Raw genomic sequence first — 23,718 nt, forward strand, 5'->3', positions numbered from 1 at the left:
ATATGTTAAACAGAAGCACAGAGTATTTCAGCTCAGCCAACTCCTACCACTATCTTGTGCGAGGTAACTGTTGACCGCCCCTCCCTCATCCCATCCGAAAGCGATAATGTTATGCTCCTGTCACACTTGGTACTGATAGAGTGTGATGTAGCCTCAAGACAAAATTCTTGCATCCAACTGTATATACTTTTATTTTCTTTCTATACTTTGCTAGTAAGCACGGCTATGAGTCTTTTCACTACATTAGGAAATAACAAACGTTTTTCCCCATCAGCGCTTCATTATTTTGGCCTCCTAGAACAGCTGCCGTTCGACCTTGTGGTTAGACATTTGCATTGCAGACTGCTCATTGTCAGCCCATTAAGACGTCTCTGCTGCTGTTGTGTCTGACCTGTGCTGCAGCGGCATGTTTAATGAGGTCCTCTCCTGCCGGGTACCAAGCGCTGGCAGAGTGAGGCTCTCCGCGCTGTCCTTAAATCACCATATGCCCCCAGCTGGTGGATGCGCACTTAATGGCCAGGAAGATTGCTATGCTGGTACCTTCCTGCAAATGTCTTGTCCGAAAACCACTCCAAGGACTAAATCTGCTGCTACGCAACCACTTTCCACGCGTGCGTGTGTGTGTGTTCGCGTGATTTCTCTGTGTGTTTGGCTTTATGAACATCAGAGAGTCATCAAGTTTTTTAATTGGCCAAAATGAACACTAAGCGGTATATTTACTAAGGTGTGAGTTTTTTAGAACGAGAGATGTTGCCTATAGCAACCAATGACATTCGAGTTATTATCGTCTAGAAGTAGCTAGATAAATGTTAAGTGGAATCTGATTGGTTGCTATGGGAAACTCCACTTCCAAAAAAACTCACACCTTAGTAAATATACCCCCTAAGGGGCCGATTCTGAGGAGCATAATGTCTTTGTCGCAGTCAGGTCTGCAACTTTATGCTGAAGCTAGTATAGGACCTTCCCTGAGGTATACGTGTGCCCCTGACTGCAAGGACTGTGATGCCCATATTGTGCGTCATTATACCCAACAATCCGGCTTGATGCGTCTTCCCAGTCATCAATTCCATCATCTAAACTTGCGCCTGCCCCATGCTAGCTACAGATTCTGCATTGCAGTATGGCCTCTCAGGCGCCTAAGTGGGCAGCCTGTTGTGTGATACGCTCGCGGCACTTCCATAACCAAGGTGTGCGTTTTCTGAAGGTTACACAGACGGATGATGGTCCCGCAGAGGTGCAGCTGTGCAAAACCAACTGTGTCTGTGGGGATAGTGACTGGCCCTTAGTAGCTCATGTGTAACTGTGTCGGTATTTTGGCTTTACCATCATGTTTAAAGTTTTATTATATCTTTACACCCATGGTAGCATTTGTTATACCAAATTTCATCCCAATCTGAAACGGTCAGTCTGAAACGTGTTGATTGGATGTGGAATAACCCAGGGATGTTAAACATATCTCAGTGGTGGGACTAGCAAATGACCACCAGTCACCATGCCGACGCCGGATTCCAGGCTTGCAGATGGCCGGCAGGGGGGGGGGGGGGGGGGGATAGTCCCTGTTAGTCGGCACGCCGACTGTCGGGACTGTAAGGGGGCGGGATTCCAGCACTGGTCACGTAACTGCCTTCTCTAGCAAATGACTGGTTAACATAGATTTCTAAAAGCTTATTTTCCCATAGACTGGTGTTGAATATTTTGCTGAGCATATATAAGAATTATATATATAGAACTAAAGTGTTAAACCTACGGATGAGGAGGTGTATTTAATTAAGTATATTTTAAATGGGATATTGAGTTTTGGAATAATGAGACATTAGTATCTACTAACGCTGTCAAGTTCCTTCTCTCCGTCGTTGTAAGTACACACACTGATATGCTGTATGACGTACATCTGGCACAAAGGCAGCTGCTTTGGGCCGGACACATCGTAATGCGATTTGACATATCCATGTGCAATTGTTCCTGTGTGCACTGCTAAATGCACACCAATGTGTTTAACTCCCGTTTGACGCAATTAATGCAGCAAAAAGTATTGAGATTACTGCACCCAACTCAAGTAAAAAAAGATAGAGATATATAATTTAACACTAGGCATTGATGGACCAGTAACCATACATAAAATACAGGTGCCCTCACGTAAATGGCTACTGATAGCATACAGCAAACTTATACTGTATATGTAATAGCTTCAGGAGTAACTGGGAACTGATAATATTTATAATTCAGGGGGGAAGACTTTTTCCTATGCACAGTAGATTTCCTGTTAATAATGGACACTGCAGTCAGCCCCTTCCCCACAAAACGAATGTACTGGAACGCAAATATATAGGCCCAGATTTATAAAGCCTTGGAGAGTGATAAAGTGCAGGGTGATAAAGTGCCAGCCAATCAGCTCCTGTCATTTTTCAAACACAGCCTATAACATGGCAGTTAGGAGCTGTTTGGTAGGTACTTTATCACGGTGCAATTTATCACTCTCCAAGGCTTGATAAAGCTAGGTGTATACCTCTTGAGGACAATTAGTGTCTATGGCAGTGGTTTCCAAACTTTTTTGAATCACGGCGCCCTAGAGTATCAGAATTTTTTTCACGGCACCCCTAGGCCAAAAATATCTTTTTGAGAAATTTAGAAAGAAATATTAAATTAAGTAGATTGTGTTTATATGTCATCCTTAGGCTCAATCGTGTGGTGAGGGACAAGATTTGCTTCTGTTTGTCCCCATATTTTATGACTGACAGCTACTAGCACTAGTTTTGCCTATTATATTGACCATAAATAGTTTGAATTGGTCCTGGACCACCAATCCAAGGCACCCCTGCAAGTGTCCCGAGGCACCCCAGGGAGCCACGGCACTCAGTTTGGGAACCACTGGTCTATGGCATAGAAAAACCTGTATTTCAGTACTGTTATGGGGCCTAATTCAGATCTGATCGCTGGGCAGCGATTTTTGCAGCCCTGCGATCAGATAGTCACCGCCTATAGGGGAGTGTATTTTCGCTGTGCAAGTGTGCGATCGCATATGTAGCAGAGCTGTACAAACAGATCTTGTGCAGTCTCTGCGCAGCCCAGGACTTACTCAGCCGCTGCGATCACATCAGCCTGTCCGGGACCGGAATTAACGTCAGACACCCGCCCTGCAAACGCATGGACATGCCTGCGTTTTTCCAGACACTCCCTGAAAATGGTCAGTTGCCACCCACAAACGCCCTCTTCTTGTCACTCTCCTTGCGATGGCCCGTGCGAACGGATCCGTCGCACAAACCCATCGCTGAGCGGCGATCCGCTTTGTACCCGTGCGACGGCGCATTGTGATGCATGCGCAGTTTGAAGCTGATCGCCGCTGTGTGAAAACGCAGTCTAGCAATCAGGTCTGAATTACCCCCATAGTAACAGCAAGCATGACTTTTGGCAATGGTACTTACAGGAATATTACAAATGAGTAAACCCATAAAGGCTCATTAACACCAAAGTACTCTCACAGTAAATGTCTAGGTCTTATTACTGCATTCTCTCTGTACTTGTTAATTAGATGAGACCTCTACAGTACCATCAAAGATCACTCAGTGAGTAAAATGTGTATGCATCTACATCTATGTATATATATATATATATATATATATATATATATATATATATATGACAACGGAACATAAAGGTGGTTATTGTGTAGCATAGCTCCCAACTTTTGCAGAGCGAAAATAAGGACCTTAGCACTTGACCAAAAAGCAGGGTATGCCTTGTGGGGGAATGCCGGACCCTGAAGACATGCCCCCATTTTTTTCACACTGGGGGTATCCCCCCAGTCCCCCTCTCCACTGAATAGCCGCTACGCGCAGGGCATCTATTCACCGCTAGCTCTGTTAAGCAGAGCAGCGCATGAGAGGGAACCTCACAATCCCCCACCCCTTCCCACCGTGGGACACTGCTGCCCACGGGTTGGACAGCACCAGAAAGCACTGCTGTCCTGCCAGAGTCGGGACGGTTGGGAGGTATGGTGTAGTAAGTAAGATACCAGAATTTGGTTTATAAAAGGTAAATATTGTGTGTCCTTCAAATGAATTTTTTTTTAAAAATGATAGGCTTTTTTATGATAGGCTTTTTTATTGAAGAACACACAATACTTACCTTTCATTAGCCAGATTCTGGTATCTCAACGTCCTTGCGTGGATTTCCTCCAGGTGCTCTGGTCTCATCCCGCAATCCAAAAATATACTGGTAGGTTAATTGGGTTCCTACAAAAATTAGCCCTAGTGTGTGCGTGTACATGAGCAGACTAGATGGGCCAATATTAGTTCTTTAAAATACCATCTACTTTTGGGAGAGAAAAAGCACCTTCTGAAAAGATAGAATGTTAAACATAACTATTTTTTGAGCCTTGTACAGCTTAGGAAGAACACTGATCTGTTCCAGTTGGCCATACTTTATTAAAATGCATATCCGCCTGGGATTCCATCCCGATACGGCTCCCTCTGAAATGAGCAATCACCACTCAAGGATTCTGTATCAGTGGACCTAGGAGCTTCCTACTTGCCTGTCTGATAGACGCTGCCATATACTGTAGCCTTTATATAGACGGTACCAATATAGCCTGCATATATAGGCCTTCAAAACCCTGCATTTATAATGTACCACCCAAGGTCTGTGGACATAGGGGGTAATTCTGAGTTGATCGCAGCAGGAACTTTGTTAGCAGTTGGGCAAAACCATGTGCACTGCAGGGGAGGCAGATATAACATGTGCAGAGAGAGTTAGATTTGGGTGTGGTGAGTTCAATCTGCAATCTAAATTGCAGTGTAAAAATAAAGCAGCCAGTATTTACCCTGCACAGAAACAAAATAACCCAACCAAATCTAACTCTCTCTGCAAATGTTATATCTGCCCCCCCTGCAGTGCACATGGTTTTGCCCAACTGCTAAAAAATTTCCTGCTGCGATCAACTTGGAATTACCCCCACTATACTGATATTACACTACACCGATCCCATAGAAGAAAAGTGGAGTCTGGAATCTATTTTGAGTGTAGTTCTTCTTTAATTGGGCAGGAACCTATATCTCACACCCAACCTCACCCGAAGTAAGGGCAACGTATAAAAAGAAAAATAAGAAATCTAAGAAGTGTTCTATACAAGGCTCTGTCTGCCAACGTCCACGGTGTATCCGGAAGATTTAGAGCAGCCCCGTCCAAAATCTATGAAAATCCCTTCAGAGTCCGAGTCTATGGATTCTAAGATCTGGTCGACTATTGTCTCTGGGCTGGAGGAAGGAGCGGGAAGCATTGTGGAGTCTCTGGACAGGTCGTCTCCTGAGCGCTGGCTGTGTAGAAGTCCTTGTTGAGGTTCGCTGTTATTATTATGTATCTGTGGGAACTGTCCATTGGCCATGGCGGGCCGCTCCAGCTCACACGGTGGTTGTGTTTTGGTGGCAGACATGGAGAGTTTGGAGCTGGAGTCCAGGATGGTGGTCAGGTTGGAGTATCCTTGCATCTCTAGGAGAGAGGTCATCTCCGACACTGAGTGTCTCCGGATACCAGTCCCGTTGGTTGCAAGGTTTTCCATTTCGTACTCGGCCACCGGAGTCAGCAGGGGATTATTGTAGCTCTTGGACCGCACCACCGGGTTCTTAGTGATGATCTCGCCAGACTTCGGGCATCGCCTGAACATTCGTTTCTCTGTAGGGGGTAAAAAATAAATCAGGTGCTAGGAAAAAGTGACAGAACATTTAAGGCGTCTTAACGCCAAGAGAGCAAAATTAGGAATAAAAAAAACATGTACTATATCTAAAAATAACATCAGCTTTTCCTCTTGTGTCGGGACAGGTGCGGTGACAACCGGTAGGACGCTGCCTCACCTCCTAATCCATTATGTATAAATTGTGGTGCATCTCAACAACTGGGTTGACAGTAATGGCTGTGTTTGAGGGTCCCACTGGATCCGTAAAATGAAGGACCCTTTGCTACAATAACCTGAGAACTAGTGTATAGTTGCGGGGATTCCACCCAAAACTGCATTTTCCGACTTGGGTGGATTTAAGCCTTCTCCTGTAAGAGTAACCCCTAGCAACAGAGCTAAGCATGCAGCATTTTATCAGCTGACCCATTGACATAGAAACCAGCAGAGTGACAGGGAGCTAGAAGCAAGGTACAGCTGCCTAATGGACAAAGTAAGCTCAAAATTAAGTTTATGGGGGTCATTCTGACCCGATCGCACGCTGACGTTTATCACAGCGGTGCGATCGGGTCAGAACTGGGCATGCGCCGACGCCGCAGTGCTCCGGCGCATGCCAGATGGCCGAAGGCCGTCGGGCCGCTACGATCGCCTCTGCCTGATTGACAGGCAGAGGCGGTTGCTGGACAAGGGGGGGGGGTGTTTCGTGGGCGCAGTCCGGCCAAACGGGGGGGTGGGCCGCAGCGGCTGTGTGACGTCACACGCAGCCGCTGCGGGCTGGGGAGTGATGAGTAGCTCCCGGCCAGCACGCTAAAGCTGCACTGGCCGGGAGCTACTCTTGAAGTGCAAAGGCATCGCCGCTGTGTGATGCCTTTTCACTTCTGCGGGGGGGAAGGGGGGCGGCACTGACATCAGGGAAGATGATCGTAGCTGTGCTAAATTTAGCACAGCTACGATCGACTCGGAATGACCCCCTTAATCCCATGCTGAAATGACCTTTGCACTTTTGCGGGGGGAGGGGGGGGGGCGGCACTGGCATGCGGGGACATGTGAATGATCGTAGCTGTGCTAAATTTAGCACAGCTACGATCATCTCGGAATGACCCCCTATATCCCTTAATAGTGCAAAGGTTTGTTTGGGTCAATTATGTAACTAAAATTACACATTTTAATGAGCATAAAGGTCCCAAACTACAGGCAGGCAATAATATACATTTCATTCATGTGCCTTTACCTCTTATTTAAACAAATATTCAAAATATAAAGGACAAATAAACTTTTAGCTCAACTTATGGCTGGAAGTGAAAAAGTACAGAGCCAGGAAATACTGTAATTAGTTTCATAAGAAAGTTCTAGCTCAGAAATGTCGCAGATATTATATGAGCTGTATACCTCACTAGGTACTGCAATAATTTTGGAGTCTACAAACTGAATAAAAACCAGTTATGAAATTGAGAAATTCCTAAACGGTTAATTGTGTATGTACCCATAATGCCCACTAGGTGGCACCAAATCCATTATAACAAAATATGAACGGATTCCAAAAACGTAAGACTGAAGTATTATATGGTATATAGGTGGTCATTCCGAGTTGTTCGCTCGTTGCCGATTTTTGCTATGCTGCGATCTGTTGCTAAATGTGCATGGTACGCAGCGCGCATGCTCTAAATTATTTAACACAAAACTTAGTAGATTTGCTGCTGTTCGTACGACGCTTTTCAGTCACACTGCTGTTCGGTAAATGATTGACAGGAAAGGGGCATTTCTGGGCGGCAACTCAGCGTTTTCACGGCGTTGGCTAAAAAACGCAGGCGTGTCAGGGAAAAGCGCGGGAGTGTCTGAGGAAACGGGGGAGTGGCTGGGCAAACGCAGGGCGTGTTTGTGACGTCAAACCAGGAACTAAACGGACCGAGCTGATCGCAATCTAGGAGTAGGTCTGGAGCTACTCAGAAACTGCAAAGAATTATTTAGTAGCAATTCTGCTAATCTTTCGTTTGCAATTCTGCTATGCTAAGATACACTCCCAGAGGGCGGCGGCCTAGCGTGTGCAATGCTGCTAAAAGCAGCTAGCGAGCGAACAACTCGGAATGAGGGCCATAATAAATACATTTCAGTGCTACTAGTGAATTTTTGCATCAATAAGATGGCTATATTTATAGAAAGACTGCAAACATTTTATACGTATATTTTTCTGATGATGTTTGACTGGTTGATGAGTTAAAATAAAAAGTAGTTTTGTGGAAGCAACGTCGAGAATTTGATTACTTCAAGTTTATGAACTCGAATAAATATGCATCATATGTAAGTTGTCTAAAACAAAACTATACCTACTCATTTGCCAGAAAATTACAGGGGGGAGATTAATCAAATCTTGGAGAGATAACGTGGAGAAGTTGCACATAGCAACCGATCAGCTTCATTTACTTAGCACAGCCTTGAAAATGACAGAATCCGTTTAGTTGCTGTGGGAAATCTTCACTTTATCTCTCCAAGATTTTATAAATCTCCCCCACACTTCGTGCAACCATTTATTTTCTGGCCAACTTAGGGGGTCATTCCGAGTTGATCACTCGCTAGCTACTTTTAGCAGCCGTGCAAACGCATAGTCGCCGCCCACGGGGGAGTGTATTTTCACTTTGCAAGTGTACGAAAGAGTGTGCAGCCGAGCGGGACGAAAAAGTTTTTTGCAGTTTCTGAGTAGCCCAGGACTTACTCAGCCCTTGCGATCACTTCAGCCTGTCCGGTCCCGGAATTGACGTCAGACACCCGCCCTGCAAACGCCTGCGTTTTTTCAAACACTCCCTGAAAAAGGTCAGTTGACACCCATAAACGCCCTCTTCCTGTCAATCTCCTTGCAATCGGCTGTGCGAATGGATTCTTCGTTAAATCTATCGCCCAGCAACGATCCGCTTTGTACCCATACGACGCGCGTGCGCACTGCGGTGCATACGTAGTAGTAACCTGTTCGCTGTGCTGCGAAAATAAGATTTTACTCACCGGTAAATCTATTTCTCGTAGTCCGTAGTGGATGCTGGGAACTCCGTAAGGACCATGGGGAATAGCGGCTCCGCAGGAGACTGGGCACAACTAAAGAAAGCTTTAGGACTACCTGGTGTGCACTGGCTCCTCCCTCTATGACCCTCCTCCAGACCTCAGTTAGGATACTGTGCCCGGAAGAGCTGACACAATAAGGAAAGGATTTGGAATCCTGGGTAAGACTCATACCAGCCACACCAATCACACCGTATAACTCGTGATACTATACCCAGTTAACAGTATGAAATATAACTGAGCCTCTCAACAGATGGCTCAACAATAACCCTTTAGTTAACCAATAACTATATACAAGTATTGCAGACAATCTGCACTTGGGACAGGCGCCCAGCATCCACTACGGACTACGAGAAATAGATTTACCGGTGAGTAAAATCTTATTTTCTCTAACGTCCTAAGTGGATGCTGGGAACTCCGTAAGGACCATGGGGATTATACCAAAGCTCCCAAACGGGCGGGAGAGTGCGGATGACTCTGCAGCACCGAATGAGCGAACTCTAGGTCCTCCTCAGCCAGGGTATCAAACTTGTAGAATTTAGCAAATATGTTTGACCCCGACCAAGTAGCTGCTCGGCAAAGTTGTAAAGCCGAGACCCCTCAGGCAGCCGCCCAAGAAGAGCCCACCTTCCTCGTGGAATGGGCTTTTACAGATTTAGGATGCGGCAGTCCAGCTGCAGAATGTGCAAGTTGAATCGTGCTACAGATCCAGCGAGCAATAGTCTGCTTTGAAGCAGGCGCACCCAACTTGTTGGGTGCATGCAGGTAAATAGCGAGTCAGTCTTTCTGACTCCAACTGTCCTGGAAACATAGATTTTTAGGGCCCGGACTACGTCCAGCAACTTGGAATCCTCCAAGTCACGAGTAGCCGCAGGCACCACAATAGGCTGGTTCAAATGAAAAGCTGAAACCACCTTTGGGAGAAATTGGGGACGAGTCCTCAATTCCGCCCTATCCATATGGAAAATCAGATAAGGGCTTTTACATGATAAAGCCGCCAATTCTGACACATGCCTGGCCGAAGCCAAGGCCAACAGCATGACCACTTTCCACGTGAGATATTTTAAAACCACGGTTTAAGTGGTTCAAACCAATGTGACTTTAGGAAATTCAACACCACGTTGAGATCCCAAGGTGCCACTGGGGGCACAAAAGGGGGCTGAATATGCAGCACTCCCTTAACAAATGTCTGAACTTCAGGTAGTGAAGCCAGTTCTTTCTGGAAGAAAATTGATAGTGCCGAAATCTGGACCTTAATGGAACCCAATTTTAGGCCCATAGTCACCCCTGACTGTAGGAAGTGCAGAAAACGTCCCAGCTGAAATTTCTCCGTTGGGGCCTTCCTGGCCTCACACCACGCAACATATTTTCGCCATATGCGGTGATAATGGTTTGCGGTCACTTCTTTCCTAGCTTTAATCAGCATAGGGATGACTTCCTCCGGAATGCCCTTTTCCTTCAGGATCCGGCGTTCAAACGCCATGCCGTCAAACGCAGCCGCGGTAAGTCTTGGAACAGACAGGGCCCCTGCTGCAGCAGGTCCTGTCTGAGCGGCAGAGGCCATGGGTCCTCTGAGATCACCTCTTGAAGTTCTGGGTACCAAGCTCTTCTTGGCCAATCCGGAACAATGAGTATAGTTCTTACTCCTCTTCGTCTTATTATCCTCAGGACCTTGGGTATGAGAGGAAGAGGAGGGAACACATAAACCGTCTGGTACACCCACGGTGTCACTAGAGCGTCCACAGCTATTGCCTGAGGGTCTCTCGACCTGGCGCAATATCTTTCTAGCTTTTTGTTGAGGCGGGACGCCATCATGTCCACCTGTGGCCGTTCCCAGCGATTTACAATCAGCTGAAAGACTTCTGGATGAAGTCCCCACTCTCCCGGGTGGAGGTCGTGCCTGCTGAGGAAGTCTGCTTCCCAGTTGTCCACTCCCGGAATGAACACTGCTGACAGTGCTAACACGTGATTTTCCGCCAATCGGAGAATTCTTGTGGCTTCTGCCATCGCCGTCCTGCTTCTCGTGCCGCCCTGTCGGTTTACATGGGCGACCGCCGTGATGTTGTCTGACTGGATCAGTACCGGCTGGTTTTGAAGCAGGGGTCTTGCCTGACTTAGGGCATTGTAGATGGCCCTTAGTTCCAGAATATTTATGTGTAGGGAAATCTCCTGGCTTGACCATAGCCCTTGGAAGTTTCTTCCCTGTGTGACTGCCCCCCAGCCTCGAAGGCTGGCATCCGTGGTCACCAGGACCCAGTCCTGTATGCCGAATCTGCGGCCCTCTAGAAGATGAGCACTCTGCAGCCACCACAGCAGAGACTCCCTGGTCCTTGGAGACAGGGTTATCAGCCGATGCATCTGAAGATGGGATCCGGACCACTTGTCCAACAGATCCCACTGAAAGATTCTTGCATGGAACCTGCCGAATGGAATTGCTTCGTAGGAAGCTACCATTTTTCCCAGGACTCGCGTGCAGTGATGCACCGAGACCTGTTTGTCATGACTGAGGTTTTTGTGAACCCGGTGTAGTGAAGTCTGTGCGGGCGACTGGAGGATTATGTGAATACTACCACTGACCTGGTTTGGAAATGTTGTGGACTCTGGGTCTCTTCCGGTGACTGGGAAGAGGAACCGCAGCAGAGATGGCCGGATCTAGGTTCTCCTCATGCAGGATTAGGTCGGCAGACAGGAGGCATGCTGAAGGTCTCCTGAAAGACAGAACTGGAAAGGCACTGATGAATCAGTGAAGAATACCAGGTATAATTGTGCTAAAGGGCACGGGGTGCTTGGAGACACTGAGGTGCTTGGAGACACTGAGGTACTTGGAGACACTGAGGTACTTGGAGACACTGAGGTACTTGGAGACACTGAGGTACGTGGAGGCACTGGGGTGCGTAGAGGCACTGGGGTGCGTAGAGGCACTGGGGTGCGTAGAGACACTGGGATGCGTAGAGACACTGGGGTGCGTAGAGACACTGGGGTGCTGAGGCATGGAGGTGCTGGAAGCACGGAGGTACTGAGGCACGGAGGTGCTGAGGAACGGAGGTACTGAGGCACAGAGGTGCTGGAAGCACGGAGGTACTGAGGCACGGAGGTGCTGAGGCACGAGGTACTGAGCCCTGGAGATCCCAACTACAACAGTAGTAAAACTGAAACACGACAGCTGTGGTTTTCAGTGGAGAACACGGAATTCAGTACTGTGCCTTTAAGACGAAACATTGCAGCTGTACCTTTACATTGAGACTCAGGGAAATGGTGAAATCAAATGGCAACACACAAATAAACCAAACGGTAACAAGGGAACAGAGTTTCCACAGGAACTTAGGTACAAAGGTTACCTTTAGGGAGCTCAGCTTAAGACCCACACAAGGCTGTATGTGACACAAGGAACTGGCCCAGATTCCAACTCAGCCTCCTGATTTATACTTCCTGGTCCTTGATGATTGGTGGGCAGGATTAGGTGATGTCACTGTCATGTGACTACTCTAGCCAAGGCTGTGATGTAGAATGAGGCCTAGCAGGCCAAGAGAACACTGAAGACTGGACTTCTGCAAAACACAGGATGCTTGCTTTTAGATTACTGAATTCAGCCTCACACAGGAGATCACCACAGGTGGAGCTGATTACCTCTCAGGCAGAGAACTCAGGAAAACTCATAGTGCTGACAAGCTGTTTAACTCCGTGAGTGAAAAGACACAGGATCCAGGACAGATGGCAGGGGTAAGTCACCAAATATAAACCTACAGTCAGGATTGTGACAGTATCCCCCTCTTCAAGGGTGGACTCCGGACACCCATCTTGAATCTTAGAGGAACTTGATGAATAACTTGTACACAAAGCTTCTAAAAAGTGGAAACCAGAGGGTCCAGAACAAAACTTAAGCTGGATTCTTTAGAAGTCTTCCTGATCTTCATCTTCAGAACAGGTAGACCATCCATCATAGACAAGACTGGAATTTCCTTCATCCGAAAGGAGTGAGGAATAAACTGTAGAAGGTTCCTCTCCTCGTTTTGTAGTGCGAGAAGATTGTGCTTTCGAAGCTAGCACTCCACTGAGGCTTAAATTAAATCTTGTTCTATAACGAGGACTTTTCATACAGAGACCTGTAGAGCTTTTTGGTGATTCTGGAACCTCTTCATGCATGGAAGCATAACAGGAAGGAACAGCACCTCCCAGGAAAGGAGTAGCATCATAAACTGGATCAAATTCAGAGTCTGAGTCCAAGTCTAACGGAAAATACGAATCTCCTTTAGATACACAGTTTGAAAATGACCTAGAAGTGCACTGTAACTTTAAATTCTTTGGCGGAGAACTTAGTATTGAGCTAGGAGAGACTCCTACATGACCAACCTGAATGGTCGGATTCCTACGGAAGGAGATACTTGGACTATCTTTGGCAGGCTTAGAGGATGAAACTGAAGAAAGCTTTGGCTGGACGAGTAGGACTGGATTGGATCCGAGGATACTTGAATTGGCTGGAGCCAAAGGAGATGGACCAGGCTGGTCCTGGAGTATTGCTGGACCGGCTGTAACCGGGACGGACTGACCAGGCAGAACCTGGAGTATTGCTGGACCGGCTGGAACCGGGACGGACTGACCAGGCGGAGCCTGGAGTATTGCTGGACCGGCTGGAACCGGGACGGACTGACCAGGCGGAGCCTGGAGTATTGCTGGACCGGCTGGAACCGGGACGGACTGACCAGGCTGGGCCTGGAGTATTGCTGGACCGGCTGGAACCGGGACGGACTGACCAGGCAGGGCCTGGAATATTGCTGGACCGTCTGGAACCGGGACGGACTGACCAGGCAGGGCCTGGAATATTGCTGGACCGGCTGGAACCGGGACGGGCTGAGCCCTTTCTTCACAGGGCTGGGCTGAGGCAAGAGCCCCCCCTTCACGGGGCTGGGCTGAGGCAAGAGCCCCCTCTTCACGGGGCTGGGCTGAGGCAAGAGCCCCCTCTTCACGGGGCTGGCCTGAGGCAAGAGCCCCCTCTTCACGGGGCTGGGCAGCACTCTGTAGAATCTCTGGCTGGGCAGCACTCTGTAGAATCTCTGGCTGGGCAGCACTCTGTAGAATCTCTGGCTGGGCAGCACTCTGAAGAATCTCTGGCTGGGCAGCACTCTGAAGAATCTCTGGCTGGGCAGCACTCTGAAGACTCACTGGCTGGGCAGCACTCTGAAGACTCACTGGCTGGGCAGCACTCTGAAGACTCTCTGGGGCTGGACGCTCTGAAGACGCCCCTCCTGGGGCTGGACGCTCTGAAGACGCCCCTCCTGGGGCTGGACGCTCTGAAGACGCCCCTCCTGGGGCTGTGGACACGGACTCCTCTGTGACTGTAAATGGCTTGAACATTCTTCTCTGGACACCCCACTTGGGATAAGGTCTTTTAACCACCGGACCCCAGTCATAAATTTGAGTCTCTCTCAGAAGAGTAGCCTTCTTGATACCCCCGTCAGCAGCAGAAGGATCGGATACTGTGGATGACTTGTAGACATGAGCACTATGATACTGAGATTTGTCACTATTACCTGGCTTGCGAAGAATGCAGTCTTTAACAAAATGACCAGAATTTCCACAGTAAAGACAGAGATGTAGCTCCTTACGCCGCTGACGTTCAGCTTCAGAGAGCTTGGGCCGTGGATAGCTCTGATGAAAAACTTTCCCTTGCGCAGAGGAAGAGACTCTATTAACTGGATGGGACAAAACAGGATCAACAACGTTGGTAGTATTCCTGAGGAGATCAGGCATCACAGAGAGAATACTAGGCAAAAGTTCTTGTAACTGTAGTAACATCTGGTAGAAAATCTGCAGTTGGTCAGGAGTCTTAGAGCAGAAGGTCATAGAATCTCTGGAGGACGAATTCCGCTGCAGACACTGTGCCAATCGATGCTGAGTCGACTCCAGACCTTCCAAGCGTCCTGCAATATTGCTTAGGAGGTCATGCGTCAGACTAACACTTTCGGCCGGGTCCATGTGGCCAGTTCCTACTGTCATGACTGAGGTTTTTGTGAACCCGGTGTAGTGAAGTCTGTGCGGGCGACTGGAGGATTATGTGAATACTACCACTGACCTGGTTTGGAAATGTTGTGGACTCTGGGTCTCTTCCGGTGACTGGGAAGAGGAACCGCAGCAGAGATGGCCGGATCTAGGTTCTCCTCATGCAGGATTAGGTCGGCAGACAGGAGGCATGCTGAAGGTCTCCTGAAAGACAGAACTGGAAAGGCACTGATGAATCAGTGAAGAATACCAGGTATAATTGTGCTAAAGGGCACGGGGTGCTTGGAGACACTGAGGTGCTTGGAGACACTGAGGTACTTGGAGACACTGAGGTACTTGGAGACACTGAGGTACTTGGAGACACTGAGGTACTTGGAGACACTGAGGTACGTGGAGGCACTGGGGTGCGTAGAGGCACTGGGGTGCGTAGAGACACTGGGGTGCGTAGAGACACTGGGGTGCGTAGAGACACTGGGGTGCGTAGAGACACTGGGGTGCTGAGGCATGGAGGTGCTGGAAGCACGGAGGTACTGAGGCACGGAGGTGCTGAGGAACGGAGGTACTGAGGTACAGAGGTGCTGGAAGCACGGAGGTACTGAGGCACGGAGGTGCTGAGGCACGAGGTACTGAGCCCTGGAGATCCCAACTACAACAGTAGTAAAACTGAAACACGACAGCTGTGGTTTTCAGTGGAGAACACGGAATTCAGTACTGTGCCTTTAAGACGAAACATTGCAGCTGTACCTTTACATTGAGACTCAGGGAAATGGTGAAATCAAATGGCAACACACAAATAAACCAAACGGTAACAAGGGAACAGAGTTTCCACAGGAACTTAGGTACAAAGGTTACCTTTAGGGAGCTCAGCTTAAGACCCACACAAGGCTGTATGTGACACAAGGAACTGGCCCAGATTCCAACTCAGCCTCCTGATTTATACTTCCTGGTCCTTGATGATTGGTGGGCAGGATTAGGTGATGTCACTGTCATGTGACTACTCTAGCCAAGGCTGTGATGTAGAATGAGGCCTAGCAGGCCAAGAGAACACTGAAGACTGGACTTCTGCAAAACACAGGATGCTTGCTTTTAGATTACTGAATTCAGCCTCACACAGGAGATCACCACAGGTGGAGCTGATTACCTCTCAGGCAGAGAACTCAGGAAAACTCATAGTGCTGACAAGCTGTTTAACTCCGTGAGTGAAAAGACACAGGATCCAGGACAGATGGCAGGGGTAAGTCACCAAATATAAACCTACAGTCAGGATTGTGACACTGTTTTGGTTTCAGGAGATCTCTGACTAGAGACGACAACTCCTTGGCTTTCTCCTCCGGGAGAAACACCCTTTTCTGGTTTGTGTCCAGAACCATCCCCAGAAACAGTAGACGTGTCGTAGGAACCAGCTGTGACTTTGGAATATTCAGAATCCAACCGTGCTGTTGTAGCACCTCCCAAGATAGTGCTACCCCGACCAACAACTGCTACCTGGACCTCGCCTTTATAAGGAGATCGTCCAAGTATGGGATAATTAAAACTCCCTTTTTTCGAAGGAGTATCATCATTTCAGCCATTACCTTGGTAAATACCCTCGGTGCCGTGGACAGACCAAACGGCAACGTCTGGAATTGGTAATGACAGTCCTGTACCACAAATCTGAGGTACTCCTGGTGAGGAAGGTAAATGGGGACATGTAGGTAAGCATCCTTGATGTCCAGTGATACCATGTAATCCCCTTCCTCCAGGCTTGAAATAACCGCCCTCAGCGATTCCATCTTGAACTTGAACCTTTTTATATAGGTGTTCAAGGATTTCAAATTTAAAATGGGTCTCACCGAACCGTCCGGTTTCGGTACCACAAACATTGTGGAATAGTAACCCCTTCCTTGTTGAAGGAGGGGTACCTTGAGTATCACCTGCTGCGAATACAGCTTGTGAATTGCCTCCAGCACTGCCTCCCTGTCCGGGGGAGCTGTTGGCAAGGCAGATTTGAGGAAACGGCGAGGGGGAGACGTCTCGAATTCCAGCTTGTACCCCTGAGATACTACTTGTAGAATCCAGGGATCCACCCATGAGCGAGCCCACTGGTCGCTGAAGTTCTTGAGACGGGCCCCCACCGTACCTGGCTCCGCCTGTGGAGCCCCAGCGTCATGCGGTGGACTTAGAGGAAGCGGGGGAGGGCTTTTGTTCCTGGGAACTGGCTGTATGCTGCAGCTTTTTTCCTCTACCTCTGCCTCTGGGCAGAAAGGACGCGCCTTTAACCCGCTTGCCTTTCTGGGGCCGAAAGGACTGTACCTGATAATACGGTGCTTTCTTTGGCTGAGAGGGAACATGGGGTAAAAATGCTGACTTCCCAGCTGTCGCTGTGGAAACCAGGTCCGAGAGACCATTCCCAAACAACTCCTCACCCTTGTAAGGCAAAACTTCCATGTGCCTTTTAGAATCTGCATCCCCTGTCCACTGCCGAGTCCATAAACCCCTCCTGGCAGAAATGGACATTGCACTTATTTTAGATGCCAGCCGGCAAATATCCCTCTGTGCATCTCTCATGTATAAGACTGCGTCTTTAATATGCTCTATGGTTAGCAATATAGTGTCCCTGTCTAAGGTATCAATATTTTCTGACAGGGAATCTGACCACGCAGCTGCAGCACTGCACATCCATGCTGAAGCAATAGCTGGTCTCAGTATAATACCTGAGTGTGTATAAACAGACTTCAGGATAGCCTCCTGCTTCCTATCAGCAGGCTCCTTTAGGGCAGCCGTGTCCGGAGACGGTAGTGCCACCTTCTTTGACAGGCGTGTGAGCGCTTTATCTACCCTAGGGGATGTCTCCCAACGTGACCTATCCTCTGGCGGGCTTGAGGGAAAATGGCGCCAGTGTGCTGAGGGAGATAGCCCCGCCCCTTTTCCGGCGGGCTTCTCCCGCTTTTTTTATACAGTTATGGCAGGGGATTTTACACATATATAGTCTTAAAGGCTATATTATGTGTTAATTTGCCAAGTAAGGTACTTATATTGCAGCCCAGGCCCCCCCCCCCCCCCAGCGCCCTGCACCCATCAGTGACCGGAGTATGTGGTGTGCCTGGGGAGCAATGGCGCACAGCTGCAGTGCTGTGCGCTACCTTAATGAAGACCAAAGTCTTCTGCCGCCGATTTCCAGGAACGTCTTCTTGCTTCTGGCTCTGCTAGGGGGACGGCGGTGCGGCTCCGGGACCGGACGACCGAGGCTGGGCCTGTGTTCGATCCCTCTGGAGCTAATGGTGTCCAGTAGCCTAGAAGCCCAAGCTAGCTGCAAGCAGGTAGGTTCGCTTCTCTCCCCTAGGTCCCTCGTAGCAGTGAGTCTGTTGCCAGCAGATCTCACTGAAAATAAAAAACCTAAATATTACTTTCTTTCTAAGAGCTCAGGAGAGCCCCTAGTGTGCATCCAGCTCGGCCGGGCACAAAATTCTAACGGAGGTCTGGAGGAGGGTCATAGAGGGAGGAGCCAGTGCACACCAGGTAGTCCTAAAGCTTTCTTTAGTTGTGCCCAGTCTCCTGCGGAGCCGCTATTCCCCATGGTCCTTACGGAGTTCACAGCATCCACTTAGGACGTTAGAGAAAAACGGCAGCGTGCGATCAACTCAGAATGACCCCCATAGTTCTTACTGCTTAATAAGCTTGTTGGTGCACCTACAGATAATGAGTTTGTGTAACTACATACAGTAAGTACACTGAGGGGCAATTCAGTTCTCTGCAATGTGCTGCTGCGATGTTTGGCTGCGCACCCCCCCGTGAAGTATGGTAGCCATATATCAGTAATTTCCCTACGCTCCTCTATCAGCCGTGACGGAAAGTTGGTGACTTGTTGGCTGAGAGCTGCCAGTGTTCCGGCGGCATTTTGCAGACATCGCAGAGAATTAGACCTCCTCCATGATTAAAGTGCAAGCTTTATTTCATTTGTGCCAACTACTGGCTCATACCCAGGATGCAGGAGGAATGTGTGAATGGCGCGTCGCTAGAGTACAGTCCATATGTACCAAGATACGGGGAGACCACCTTCTGAATGAGCCCCTCCAAGTTCAGATATTCCTCCGTCACGCCTTTGGATTCGTGAACGCCCTGCAATACAGAGTGAAAGCCAGCAATCAGATAACATGCGACACCCGGGAATATCCATGACGCGGGAATGCAACTGAAGAGCTGACTTATCAACTGTCCATTATGCTGGACTTTCTACTGATAACTCATGCTGGGAGGATCAACTCCCAGCATGAACCCATGAGGTGTTATGTCTGACATCATCATGCCGCTGTGCCTGAAGGATTATGGGACTATCTTGCCTGAAACTGAACCGGCAGTCTCTCACTCAGGTTTGGCTGGTTCAAAGACCCACAGAAATTACAATAAAAAATGTTAAAAAATAACAAATGAATGTGTCAAATGGAAGAAAACACCCCAAAAAACATTACCCTGAATATTGAGGCTGTTTGTATAGATCTCCAAACTGTACACGTCCCTTCATGAAAGTTTAAAACCTTCTGATTGGCTGATCACGCCCAGCCAATCAGAGCACAGCACATTATTTTTGATAGGCTCTCTTTCAGACACCAATCACATTTTATGCTGAGAGGAACAGTTGCCTATACCCTTGCCCTGCCTTGAGGCAACTAACTTTTAAAAGCTTTATATAGAATAGCCCCTATAACCCCTGCCAATTTCTCCAGTTCTGTCCTCACTGCCAATGTCTGAGACGGGAGTGAGGCCAAAGTTTGCCTGGATTTGGGTTTAGCCTATAGTGCCCTCGGGAATGTTAATCAGCTGGGATAATTATGATTAAAGTATACATAGAACTCACTCAATATTGTGCTGTCTCAGTAATAATAATATACACACTGAACATAACCTGTTCCAAATACATCTGATTTTTCAGTTTCCAAATACTGTGGTGCCCTAATTATACCCCCGGCTAATACAAAACCTATTTTTATGGTAATTCTTCCCTGTGCTTACACTGTAATTATCTGCCGCAAGGAGAGTTAATTGTAAGAGTTACCGGGCGTTTTTATTAAGTCTGGATCTGTACTAGGGAGCCCCGGGGGTCAGCCCGGATAAGCCTCTAAATAAATTACCCTTACAGTTTGCATTTGTCTTTGTAACCGGCGCCAATCACCTCAGCGACGCGGAGAAGCCGCTATCTGCCAGGCGGGCGTTTTTATCTGCTAGAAATAATATAGACTTTTCTCTGACGTTTATTAAGACGCTGTCACAAGATGGATGACTTCTTGGGGAAAGGCCTCAGTTTAATGCAGTGCCGCTATGTAATATTTATATATACAGGAAACATCCTTCCCTGATCTTGTCTATCACACTTTACCAAATCTCTGTGCTTGTGTCATATCCACTTATATAGAGGGCAAATGAATAAAGGTGTGGCGCTATATTTATATATGACTTATTACACCTACAGTACATAACAGGTTTAGTGGTACATTTACTAAGCTGTGATAAGAATGGAGAAGTGAGCCAGTGAAGACATTTCCACATCAACCAATCAGCAGCTCTGTATCATTTTATAGTATGCAAATTATAGATGTTACTTCAGTGCTGATTGGTTACCATGGGCAACTTCTCCACTGGCTCACTTCTCTGCTCTTATCACTGCTTAGTAAATGTCCCCCTTATGCCCGTATGTAATGGTCTGCGAGTTGCGAGCCCGGTTCTGCGTTAGCCCCAGGGGCTGCCTATTAATTCAAATATAAAAGAGGATTTTAAATGAACTTAATACTCGTTACAGGATACTATATGATGATGTCTAGAGTACAACCTTTGTTGCTGGAAAGCCCTGTGTGTAAGAGCCGTCCAAAAATCCGGGATTCCGTCCAGCATACTGGAGAATGCTAGGTGTGCGTATCATGAGAGACCAGTATGGACCAGTACGCAGGACTTGAGCTGAAGAACCACTACTGGAACGTCCTGGAATGTTTACCAGCAGCCCCCGCTGGGAATCAAAGGCCTTCTAGTCACAGCCCCGCCTGCATTTACATCCTGCACTTGTCTGAAGTGTTTGTCTTCCTATGGAACCCACAGACGCTGTAGGTGACGGTTGCCACGGCGACTGTAATTAAATGGCTCACGCAGGACTGACAACGCAGGAAGTCAGGAGAGATCAGCCGCTAGAGTAATATCTCTGCCCAATCCAGCTGACAGGACATCTACCACCTGGCAATGCACAATTTAGTTATAGGGCATTTGCCAAAATGAAGCAAAATCCAATATACCTGTCCCAAGCGCACATCACACATTCTCTAAGCCATTACACTTGTTAGCAAGCATTTATATTCTTCTTTACCTCAGACCCCTCCTTAGTGTCGCTGACACTGTGATACAGGGGCAGGAGACAGATTCAGCAGGTATTCTGCTATTTGAAAACAAACCTAACACACTTTGCTTTCACGCCAGGAACATATATATTTCCTGATATTCCAGGTTTGTTCAATCATAAATAACTTGAGGAATTATTATTCTGTAAAAACATTGAGTTGATTATTGAAAGATCTACGACCGCCACTGTTTGTACACAGTTGTCACCTGTGGGCGTCTCAATACATTTCTGGGCGGCTACAGCATTAGCATATACCCACCCATAGTGTGGCCTAGCTTTAGGGGGGTCCAAGGCTACAGTAGCTGAGGGTGAATGTAACCTATACCCTCCTGCCACTAATCCTGAAGCGCACAGCCTGGTTAAGGGCCTGTGAAACATGGGAGTTCTCTGTACATTATATAGGCACACTCGTATTTACAGGAGATACAGGGCTAAAGCAGAAATGCAGTAAAATCCCTGTTTTCAGGGTTTTTACCTCATTTCCAAATGTACTAAAGCCCCGACGCCAGGGCTCCGATGCGTAGGGTAATGCCAGGTATAGCTGGTTTTACCCTATAGAAGCCTATGTTCTTCTTACCGCATTGTGCTGTATGAAGGATCCAATCGTATCCCTCCCAGCATGCCCCATGGATACCGCGTCCTTCTGTGCATTCGCAGACGGACCCCCAGGGCCGATACCCGGAAGTCCAGGGACTGGACCGCATCGCAAAGGACAGCTCATACTAAATATATTAGTGCGTGGGCAATTAGTATCTATGGCAGGTGTGGCGGGATGTACACCGCAAGGTTAGTACATCCCGTCCAAAGAGAGTAATATAACTGTCAGACGTTCTTTTTGAATCTCTCTCAGAATCATTCATATAACCTCTGTTAGAGATCAGTCCACACAGATGTGACTCATTATATCCTGCAATGTAAACACGTGACTGGTGGGGGGCAGGGGGGGTAATTTATATAACACGATATCTCTGAACATATTTCTCAGTTTCTTCCTGGGATGTAATATTTGGATTCTCTGTTGGAGATGTATAGGGAGAAACACCGACTGGAAAATCTGATTTTCATTAAAAAAAAAATTTTTTTTTCCACAGCACATAATTACTACAGGATAACTCAGAAATATCTGCAGGGGTAACATAGACCATGACCGTCTGCTGGTGTGTATGTGTTTGACCTACAGTATGCACTGCGATATACAGTATATCCAGCTCTTCAGAACGCAGTTCTCGCAGTTGATTCTTAATTTTTGTACATATGGGAAGGAGCTTTGAATTACACACAGCATACAGGAGATAAGAAGGGGTACTGTGCAATCGTCCATACACACAAAACTAAAAAAACACCTCTGAGAATTGCATTTAGAACATAAGTCGTGTACTTCTGTTGAAACATTCAGAATAACAGCAGATACTCAGAATTACCCCTAGCATGCAGAACATGAGAATTAGTCCTGTGCAGCCGTCCATACACACAGAATTAAAAAGCACAGCTGAGAATTGCACACCCAGCAAACAGAATCTGAGAAGCAGTACTGTGCCACTGTCAGTACACACAGAATTAAGAGCAGATGCAGGGAAGTGTAGGCATCGATAAACAGTGCTGGATCTCCCACGATGCACACAAGGCGCACTACTAGGGGTGTATTCAATAACTGTCGGAAAGACGGCAGCTTCCGACAGTTTTAGGTCGGTAGGGGTTCCGACCTATTCATTAGTGCCCCGTTTATTCCGACAAGTCGGGAAACCAGACTTGTCGGAATGCACGCTGATCGGCGGCTTCAGCCGCTGATCAACGTGCATTGTCGGAAGCGGGGCCAAACCTAACAGGTTTTAGCCCCGTTTCCGACAATCTCAATCCGACTTTAAAAAAAGTCAGATTGCGATGAGACTAGTGGTGCTGCGGGCGGCGGGGGGAGCAGAGATCGGCGGGCGGCGGGAGGAGCAGGCTGCGGGGGGAAATGTCTGCGGCGGCGGGGCCAGGCACCTCTATCCTTGCAGCGCCTCCCCCCGCCACCGCAGACATGTCCCCCCGCAGCCAGCTCCTGCCGCCGATCACTGCTCCCCCCGCCGCAGACATGTCCCCCGCAGCTTGCTCCCCCTGCCGCCGTCTCGCTCACGCCCGCTGCCGACATCTGCACTGCTGCTGTCAGCGCATCAGCAGCCGCTGACAGCAGCGGCAGCACAGGACCTATGTACGGCCAAATCCGACAGTCGGATTTGGCCGTCCATTGAATAGGGGTTGTCGGGTCCATTCCGACAACTGTATGTCGGAATGGACTTGATTCTTATTGAATATACCACCTAGGGGCGGTCGAGTGGTTTCCCTGCATCAGAGATTTCCAGTGCCCCAACTGAGCGGCAACTATTTGGATACAGTACAAAGATAACATCGCCCCATAATGCTCGGCAGCCTGCCCCGTAAATCGCCCCGCCAATAAATATAGAAAACAAACAAATGCCTAAAATTACACAGATCATACAAAACAAGAGAAGTGGTACTGTGCAGATGCTAAAAATAAAATGCCACGTTATTCTTAGCAGTTTGGTACGAATGTTGGGGGTAATTCCAAGTTGATCGCAGCAGGATATTTTTTAGCAGTTGGGCAAAACCATGTGCACTGCAGGGGGGGCAGATATAACATGTGCAG

At 48.0% G+C, this 23,718-nt stretch overlaps 1 protein-coding gene across 5 annotated transcripts in view; it reads right to left on the reverse strand.

Moving 5' to 3' along the window:
* Positions 1-5,010: 5,010 nt before the first annotated feature.
* The window catches only part of PRR5 (proline rich 5), a 172,822-nt gene continuing 154,114 nt past the window's right edge, over positions 5,011-23,718 (reverse strand). For all 5 annotated transcript variants that reach the window (XM_063928909.1, XM_063928908.1, XM_063928905.1 and 2 more), the window contains 2 exons: positions 18,670-18,808; positions 5,011-5,667 (listed from right to left, as the gene is read on the reverse strand). In XM_063928909.1, the coding sequence (XP_063784979.1) occupies positions 5,120-5,667; positions 18,670-18,808 (687 nt within the window). In that variant the 3' untranslated portion in view covers positions 5,011-5,119. The remainder of the gene's footprint in view (positions 5,668-18,669; positions 18,809-23,718) is intronic.

This window comes from Pseudophryne corroboree, chromosome 6, assembly GCF_028390025.1.
Source record: "Pseudophryne corroboree isolate aPseCor3 chromosome 6, aPseCor3.hap2, whole genome shotgun sequence".
In the NCBI taxonomy this organism is placed as follows: Eukaryota; Metazoa; Chordata; class Amphibia; order Anura; family Myobatrachidae; genus Pseudophryne; species Pseudophryne corroboree.